The following is a 9309-nucleotide window of genomic DNA, read 5'->3' on the forward strand; positions in this document are numbered from 1 at the left end:
TAAAACACAGTTTGTGGCTGTGAAGGTCAAGGGTATGAATAGTTTTGGCAAGACACTGTATATTCTAAGAAGGGTTTAAGTTTTCATCAAATTCAACAGAATTTTTTTTTTAAAACAAAAAAACAAAACAGGGAATCCTTTGGGTGTGAGGTTAAAGGAAACTTCATACGTGACACTTCACATCAGCATCAAATACATCCAAGCCATCTCGGTGCTAGTGATGTGTGAGCTATGTGCACAGGACACACAACTACCACCCAGCTGTGTTTTGTTCATGAAGTCAGATTACATCATGCTGCTGAGAAGACTGGCAGGCAGACAACCAAGTTTGGCAGAGCAGCGGGAAACATCTGGGCTTCAACTGTGATTTTCTGTGACATGAGTAGCCTGGCAGCAAGGCCTGCAGACAGAGGAGAGTACCCGTCACTGGGCACAAGCCGTCGTGAAAGACCAAGCATGATTAGCTAACTTGGCATTTCTTCCTTATGACGACAGTTGTAACCTGCGTGCAGCACAGGTCAGAGCAGAGGTGTTCAGAGAGATGTTGCTCCCCCGATCCCTCAAAAAAAAAAAAAAAAAAGGGATGGTCCTCCGTTCTCACATCCAACATTACCACCCAGGGATTTCCATTAGAAAGAGTGTTCTACATATCAATCCCAGCTTTAATTAAAGAGCTGCTATATTCAAGGGGCCTTGGTGAGCCTGCTGGAAGTGCGCAGGCTGCTGGGCTCTTCTCCACGAGTGGGCGAAGCGCTTCATTTGGAAACCAGATGAGTTTATTGTTTCCAGGCTCAAAGCCTTTCATCTGTTGTTTTTGTCTTTATCCTTACCAAGTGACTGTCACCCTTTGGTAAACACTTGATCTCGTCATCAGTATCATTACTCATATGCTTAAAAAAGGTGACTAAATGCAGTTTTGTCTTATGTGGAAATGTATACTTATAAAATGCACCTGGCAAACAGTTATTGTTTGAAACATGAATGTAAATAATGAGCACCAGGCCGTAAACTAACATTTATTTTTAGGTTTTGTGACACACAAGTTAAAAGGTGGAAAAGAACATTTCTACCAATTATTAATGTCATCTAAGATGATCTTCTCTGTTTGGTCAGGTAAAATAAATTGTATTTTACTGTAATAAAAGCACCTGTCCAGGGTGACCCCGCCTCTCGCCCCAGAACGTTAGGTGGAGATAGGCACCACACTCGGGACAAGGGTGTAAGAAAATGAATGGATGGATGGATGGATGGGTGGAATAAAAGCAACAATATCATTTCTCAGTTATGATTGCTGCTTGAAGACATGGATGTTTCTTTATAAAGATAGGTGAAAAGAAAATAACCTTGAAAGAAATTAGTCATTTAAGATCAATTTTAAAAAGTATGAAAACAGTTTTTTTTTTTTTTTTTAAGAACTGTTAGAGAAACCACCAGCCGTGGTACATCGACTGAGTTAAAAGGAGACTAATTAGATGTTGGATTTATTTTCCCCCACTTCTCAGTAGTTATGCTCCCCCCCCAAAAAAGGCTGGATATTTTCACAGCAAGTTTATGCTCCAGCAAAAACATTTTAAACCATTTTAAACAAATTTACCAAGGGTGTCAATAAAAGTTTCCGTCGCCATCATAAATCCTCAAGTAAGCAAAAAAAAAAAACAAAAGAAAACAAGTACGTGTGTTTGGTGTCCTGAAATAATATTGGCTGACTGTTTGCTTTAAATTTTCTTATCACATCATTACATCAATAATTCAATAAAGGGCACATATAATCTTAATAAAAAAAAAAGTAATTAAAAACTGTAAAACATGTACGGATCTTTAATCTTGCCAAGAAAGGCAATCATAGATCAAGTTATCAAAAGAAATGATATAGTTTACCTTTAATGACAATGTCTATCACATGGAAATACAAATATTTGAAGAGGAAATACTAGGTGCTATAAAAAGCAGCAGGAGACTGAATGAGAGCTAAACACTGATCAGCTGGAGCCTCAGACAGGAAACTGAGTCCTCATCATGTCTGCCAGTTGAGGATCAGCCTCTGACAACGCAGCCTGCAGGTGCTCAAACTGTACAAGAGAAGAAAAGGGGAAGGGTGGAAATGACGTGTTTATTTTCCACAGGAGGTGGTGTGGTGGGACAGTCTGTCAGACTAATTAGACAGCAGGTCTAAAATAAAACCTCTCAATATAAATAGCAAAAACAGGAGAGGCTTTTATTTAGATCACAGTAATGTTATTTGTACAGGAGAATTTAAAATCCATTTTTGCACAATTTTCCATTCATTTGAATTTGGATCTTGTGCGACAAAAGTTTATTCCAAGAAATGCTTCATGTCAGATACGTGAAAAGCCTATGTGATACATCTCTCTCCAAACCTGCGTAATTGTTAGAAATAAGCCTAAACTGAATTTTTTATTTTACACTAACCTGTACTGTTTTCACTCAAATACATTAAAGTGACTTTCAGTGTCATCTGATACTCGTTCACATTACATCTGGCTTTTATAAACATCAAACTTTGGTCAGTTTGATAATATTGTTGCACATTGAGAATGCTTGTAACAGCAGCTGATTACAGACGATATACCAAAGAAATACAATAAGACCAATTCATAAAAAAAGGAAAAGTTTAAATAGTAATATGTCTGAAGAGAGAACTTACAGAAGTCTTAAAATTGGGAAGCAAACAGGCTGCAGCTGCTTGGCAAGTTTTCTGTGTCAGGTCGTCATTCTTTATTAAATCTGTAACCGTGTCCTACAGTGAAACAGTACAGAAACATGAGATCATTTACAGTTATCTGGCTGTACGTCTGTGATAATAGGAAAAAAATTGCAATATTTCATTGATTACCTTTGTAATATTAAGGCAAATGTCAGCTAGAAACTCTGAGGTGATCTCTGCAAGAGTCTGCAGCTGGTCATCATTTGCTTCGTCTTTGTTGGAATCTTCCTTTTTGGACTCGCTTTGATGCTGGCACACCCGAAAGACTGACCCAATCAGAGACGGACCTGGATAGCGGGAAACAGTAAAAAAAACAAAAAATTATATGAAGAGTAAAAGTCGATCTGGGATATCAGTCCAAAAAGACTTAAAAGTTTTGAAGCAGGTGGAACACTGGAGATGTTTGGAAACTTACTTGTGTCGTTTCTGCTGCACCACATATCCTGGCATCTATAAAGAGCCTGCAGCACAGACAGCGCCTGAATTAAAATGCTTTTCTGCTCATGCAGGACAACCGGAAGATCATTTGGCTGACAGAGGTCCTCGCACAAAACGTCACTAACAAACTCCCACAGTGGTTTGCCAGGTCCGTCAGGCGCCGCTGGGGAAAACAATGACATAATGTCTTTTCTCAACTCGACGTTTAAACCTTGAACCTCTTGAGACTGAAATCTGATGAAAGAAACGTTACCAAAAACCTGAATGCCCTCCTCTACAGTGGTGAGAAGTTGGAAGATGTGAAGATAAACCTCCAGACCATCGGGACTCTCAGACCTGCGAAAATATAAAGATCAATATAATGGAACTTCACATGAATGTGGCTTTATGAAGCTGTTGCCAAAAGACAGGTATGTTGCTGCACAGTGAAATCATTAACATGCTACAAAAAATTTTAAAAAAATCAGATTCTTTTTTCAAATGCAGCTTTTGTAACACGAGTGGCATTTATTCATTAGTAGTTGGCTCTGAAGAAGGATAAAACGAGAAGGGGAAGACATGCAGTGGAGCTCAAACTGTCAAATTAAGGGATTTTAATACGTGTTTGAACCAGCCTGGTCCAGGTTGAAAACACAAACTTCAAATAAAGATAAAGTTAGTAAATACAAAACACACTTTTACAATGATGGTTTAATTGATTCAAAGAGGAAAAAACACTAAACCAGCTTGACGCTAACTGAACGACTCCACACGTCTCGCTGAGCTAGGAAATTATTTATCCTCCTGCAATGCCACTTTCCATATATCGTAGAGATAAGCGCATGTTTGACATACTCATCTTCATCCACATTTTAGATGGATTATTTATTTATTAATTTATTTGGCAAGGACAACGCACAACAATTAGCATTTCTGTAAATAGGCTGTAAATATCTGTTGACCCTGGACAATGTTCCTGTTGATTTTTATATTTAAGAAAAGAAAAACACAGCTGAATAAAAACAAAAAACTTTCAAATGCACCCTGTTAATGTTAATAAGAGGTGAAATATCCAGCCAGTGTTAAAACCCATCTGAATGTCTTTAAAAGAGCCAAATTATTAATATATCCATGACCATAACCAGAGCATGTAAATGTCTGAACAGCACTGTGTGTGTGTGTATGTGTGTGTGTATCAATCACTAAATGTGTGGCAAGTGTCAAAGCCGCATGCTCCCATCACATCAATAATTATTCATTTCATTCATATATGGTTCTTACAATCACTGTGACCCAAATACTACAAGGTTCAACTGGAGTCAGGTAGTGACCTGATCCTGTTTGTCATTTTTACAGCTCTTACCAGCAGCTGGTGAGTTGGCTGGAAGTTGACAAGGAAGGGAGTACGAGCCAAACCTTTAAGCCTTTTCCTGCCCTAAAGGCTTTACACGCCAGCATTTTCTCAGCCACTGCTTCTCTCCTTTTTATTTTTGCTATATATTTAAAAGGTAAAGTCAATATTTTTCTGTGGAACCTTTCTATGTCCAAATACAGAAATGGAAAAGTTAGCAACACAATGAAAGGCGTCGGATCTGTCAGGAAAGGGTGCAAAACTTGGATACCACTTCTTTCCCACCTGAGCTGCTTTGCTGCCTCAAGGAGACACAAGCTCAACTCCAGACTGATGTCCCCATCTCGCTCCTTCTCATCACTCGGCCGAGATGTGATCCAGCACTTCATTAATTCTTCATCGAGGTCGAACAGTTTGTCGATCAGCTCTCCCACCTTCTCCAGCAGATCAGCTGAGTAACACAGATGAGAATAAATTAGACAGCAGGCAAACAAATATGGAAAGTCAAAGAGAAAAACTTCAAAATCACAGTGCTGCAAGAAAATGTAAGTTTTTTTTGTTTTTTTAACAAATACAAGCAATCAGCAAATAAATAGAAAGCATAACATGAAAGTAGAGTACTATTAGTAGAACTGCTCATGATGAAGCAGAGGCTGGAGCACACAGATGTCTGCTGTCGTATTCGCTGGAGCCACAGGGAACAGAAGTCTTTTTGAGACAAACAGGTCAACAGCAGTCTGCAAACATAACGAGAGGAATTAACGTTACTCTCTTAGTCCCTGATTTTCATTAGTTAGGGAAGATTAAAATGATACCTGCTGGTTTCTAGAAGGGTTGGGGGATCAGCATCTCCCAGAAGAAGCAACAGCACAGCACTGTGGTCACACCAGGGAGTTGCATTAGATATCAGAAAGGTAGCATGAGCAAAATGCTTAATAAACAACTGGAGAGCTTAGTTGCCACTCACCCCAGATCCTCGTTTTGGCTGAGAGTCGCACATGTGTCAGGAAAACAGGCAATATTCCCAAGGATTCCTACACAAATTTCCTAGAGAAAGAAAAAATGATAGGTATAAAGTTGAAATAAAAACATTATTCATAGTACTAGTATTACAGGGACATTTATTGATCATTTAAGATTGAAATCTGGCGTGAATGAAAAGCATTTCACTCACTGTAAGACGTGGGCAGCGAGATTTGGCTATGACTCCAAGAAGGATATCAGCCGCTTTGAATTCTTGTAGGAAACCCGCCACGTCCTGCACGCATTAGGGCCGTAAGCAGCAAATATTAAAGCTGGATTATTGTTACATCATGCCTATAAATTCAACAGCTAAATGCACTGTGTGAGAAGATCTGCAATCTCCAGTTTAATTCCACATTTCCTTATGTAAATCTTCTTTAATTTTAATATCCACAATCTTTACAACAGAGCTACATTTTAGGCACAAATGAATTAAGATGTTTACAATTAACTTCATAAATGCATTTAAACTTGTTTAAGTTTAATGTGCAGCAGAATATGGTTATTCAATACTGCACCTTATCCATGGCCATGTCCCAAACTCTGCACAGATCTTCTTCGTCATCGTCAGAGAGCTGCATCTGATCTTCTGAGTTCTCTTCTGAATGCTCTGTAATCGTCTGGAAAACAACGTGAGTTTGCAGAGATTTAAATATTAGTAGCAGTGAACACAAAATAAAGGATGCTTCAAATAACTTCGAAATGGGTGCAAAAAAAGAGAACTCGAGAGATTTTTGGCTTGGGATGAAGTTTTGCTGCTAAAAAATAAAAAATCCTATTTTGTATATTCCGAATGCAACTTTAGCTTAGATTATGTTGGCTTTCTAAACTTAAGACACGCTAAAAGTTAGTGATTAGGAAACGGGACTTAGCACGGCAGTCCACCTACCTGAATGAGTCGAGTCAGCGTGCTGAAAAGCCAGTGCTTGCTGTAAACGGTGTCTCCGATGGCATCCAGATCTTCTCCCTCGTCTCCATCAGCTTGGTCCGGGGGTGGCGACGGGTTACGATCCATATGAGGAGACTGGGGTCCGGCTGGAGGTGGGGATCTCTCATTTTCTTCCGGCTCAGCACCATCAACACTGCTGTCTTAAGGAATAAACAGAGACGCTCAATATAAATCGAAGAGCCTTTCAATATGAATGAATCTCATTGCCGTAGCAGAAAAGCACGAATGTTTAAGGAATATTATATGGACTTTCCTTCAGTATTAAGCTATTATTTTAATGCTAACGTACAAATAAATTAGTTTCTAAAATGTTTATGTGCTAAATAGTAAAACAGATCCACCAAAGTATTCCTGCAGTGAATAACTCAATGAAAGTTATTGTATCAGTTTTAGAGCTCTTTTCCTGTTCGTTTTGTTAGAAAAGTATATTGTTAAACCCATAAATATGTTGTCGATGTGAATAATCCAATGTTAGACGCCTATAAACCACGTGATTTTAGCTACTTAAGCCTCAGAAACCATTTAGATTAGGTACTAAATAGACATATTTAAGCTAGTTGCCGTCGTAAGTCGCTCCTACGGGAAGTAGTTTAACATTAAGTGTCAAATATAAACATGATAGGTTTAAACTTACCCATGGGGACCGTTCTGAGCAAAGAGATCTGGTTATCTAACGTTACATTAAAGTTTTAGAAAATTTTAAATTGCAGCACCGCTCAATTTCAAACAGTCTCCATGTATGATGGTCACATTGGCTGCGCATGCGCGACTGATCTTGTTATGGTTGAGAACTTGAATGCAAAACGCATATCGCCCCCTGTAGGTAGAAAGCGAAAGTGTCAGGTCCTCCTCAGGTCTCAAGTCTTCTTCCTCATTGTGTAAAATGAACTGCTGACCTCTGAATAATGCAAGGAATAACCTAAAATGGCAAGATATAAGGAATTACCAAAACTGAAATTAAAAGTCCAAACATCTAAGTATCATGACACAAACTGTTCAGTCTGTTTGATAGTAACTATAGGAGTTCAGACATATGTCATGTTTCCAACCTCTTTTAATAGAAATGTGTTGTCCAGTGTTCAGCGCTGTGGACGTGAATATCTCTTTTTACTAACTCACTCTGTTTAGTGATTAACAACAAAAACAGCTTTCACATGGTAGCAGAAAGTTTATAAGATGTTCAGAATAAATTTGATAGTTGTTCTCACCTCATCCCTCAGTGTCACTCTTTGTGATTTTGTTGAACATGTTTAGTTGACCCAATGTGAAATTGATCTTTAGATTAAGCATTGTGAGTTGCAGCCTGTGTTCACTTCTGGACACAAAGTGGAAGTTCACACTTTGAACAAGGGTTAAGCAAATTATTTGAGCTTTGCAGAAGCAAAACTTTTAGCTTAGGTGATAAGAAGGTATTACCTGAGTTGTTTTAGGGATTATTCAGATGAAACACTTTGGTTATGCATGTGTGGCTTATATTCAGCGTTTGTAGTTAATTCCACTAAAATGTGTCAAATTTTGACCTTCTTTATGCAATTATTTAAGAAAATAAGCCACACTGTACCAGTCAATATTTTTACTGAAGTACATGTATTTAGTTCATTTAGACATTAACTGACTGTAGCACCATATGCTTTTACAAGTTCACAGTTTAGCTTTTGTTCTTTAATATATCATTGCTCATCTTGATAGATAATAATAAGATAAAATATTTTCCACCAGCTGAAATGAAACCACTGCAGCAGATGTCCACTGTATTGAGTTTTCCGGGCGTCTCAGGCTGTGCTGCATTTTGACGCATGTTGTTTTATGGGAAACGATGACAAGTCCTGGAGGTTAAATGTATTGTCAACAATCATTATACAAATGTTGAAGTACTGCCTGTAATCCACGCTGTCTTGAGATAATTCAGAGTGGGCAACATCCTCCTTCAATCAACAGTAGAGTAATAACTACAGAGCTTTCTCATTTCACAGCTGTCCCACTGTGGGAGTGGTTCAAAGCCCTGTTTGCACTTGGAGGAGCTTAAACCTGGTGACATTTGAGAAAATACCAGCTAGCTTTGTATTTTTTTTAAACCTATAGCCTTCCAACGTGAAAATAACTTAAGTTTAAATTGAAAAGTAGGAAAATTTTAAAGAGAACTTCTGACTTACTCCTATTTATAGCTCAAGGCTGTCACTCTATAAGCATAGTGCCAATATTCTGCAATTTTGATTTATTTTGCTAATGTTTTACAAATGAAAATGTGTAGATATGAAAAGTTTATTCTTCCATTTCCATTTTTTTCAGACATTTTGTGTGCTTACTTTTGACAGAAATTTAAATAAATATTGTTTATAATATATTTCTGTATTTGTAGTTTTGCTTTTTGGTTTTGTGTTGTTTGTATTGGTTTTCTTTTGGGGGGTTTTTTTGTGTGCTTTTTCACTTGAAAGAATGGAAAGGTAAAAATGACAAAAAATAAATTACACTTATTCATTCCAATACAACACAACACACAGAAACATGCAGTAAGAGGAAAGAAAACTTTGGAGAGCACGAGGAGGTAAACGAGGAAAGACAAGTTTAGTAAAGTGCAGTGATTACATTGGAATAAGATCAATGCTAGAGCTTGTTCTGTCAACATGACTACAGAAAAGGAATTATGACAATCAAGGATGCAGCTTTGTCATTTCAGAAGTGCATCCTGGGCCATTCTTAGTTCAACGCAATTAAGATAATGAAATGGGTACTGCAACTAGAAGAGAGCAAATATTAACTTTTGATGACGTACGTCTGTGTTATTCAACCATTCATTCTTTCAATCAGATGCACTGAGACAGATTTTTGTGACTTTTGTCAAAA

The 9309-nt window shown here is 37.9% G+C and overlaps 1 protein-coding gene across 1 annotated transcript; it reads right to left on the reverse strand.

Moving 5' to 3' along the window:
* Positions 1-1001: 1001 nt before the first annotated feature.
* saal1 (serum amyloid A-like 1) lies at positions 1002-7245 on the reverse strand. Its single transcript, XM_014978713.2, has 13 exons — positions 7100-7245; positions 6406-6605; positions 6035-6136; positions 5668-5751; positions 5461-5540; positions 5309-5368; positions 5115-5230; positions 4779-4944; positions 3417-3499; positions 3141-3326; positions 2855-3012; positions 2666-2758; positions 1002-2069 (listed from the first exon to the last, which is right to left on the reverse strand). The coding sequence occupies exons 1-13, from the start codon at positions 7101-7103 to the stop codon at positions 1992-1994; spliced, it is 1410 nt and encodes a 469-aa protein (XP_014834199.2). The 5' UTR covers positions 7104-7245; the 3' UTR covers positions 1002-1991.
* Between the last annotated feature and the right edge of the window lie 2064 nt (positions 7246-9309).

The sequence above is a fragment of the Poecilia mexicana genome, unplaced genomic scaffold, assembly GCF_051168715.1.
Source record: "Poecilia mexicana isolate PSO_F unplaced genomic scaffold, ASM5116871v1 scaffold_6, whole genome shotgun sequence".
Taxonomy (NCBI): domain Eukaryota; kingdom Metazoa; phylum Chordata; class Actinopteri; order Cyprinodontiformes; family Poeciliidae; genus Poecilia; species Poecilia mexicana.

Excerpts from the sequence above, each read along its gene's own strand:
- saal1 (XM_014978713.2), bottom strand. Across the intron at positions 3,327-3,416 it reads GGAGGGCATTCAGGTTTTTG|CGGCGCCTGACGGACCTGGC; the intron begins GTAACGTTTCTT and ends TGTTTTCCCCAG. Across the intron at positions 2,070-2,665 it reads TTCCCAATTTTAAGACTTCT|TTTGAGCACCTGCAGGCTGC; the intron begins GTAAGTTCTCTC and ends TCTCTTGTACAG.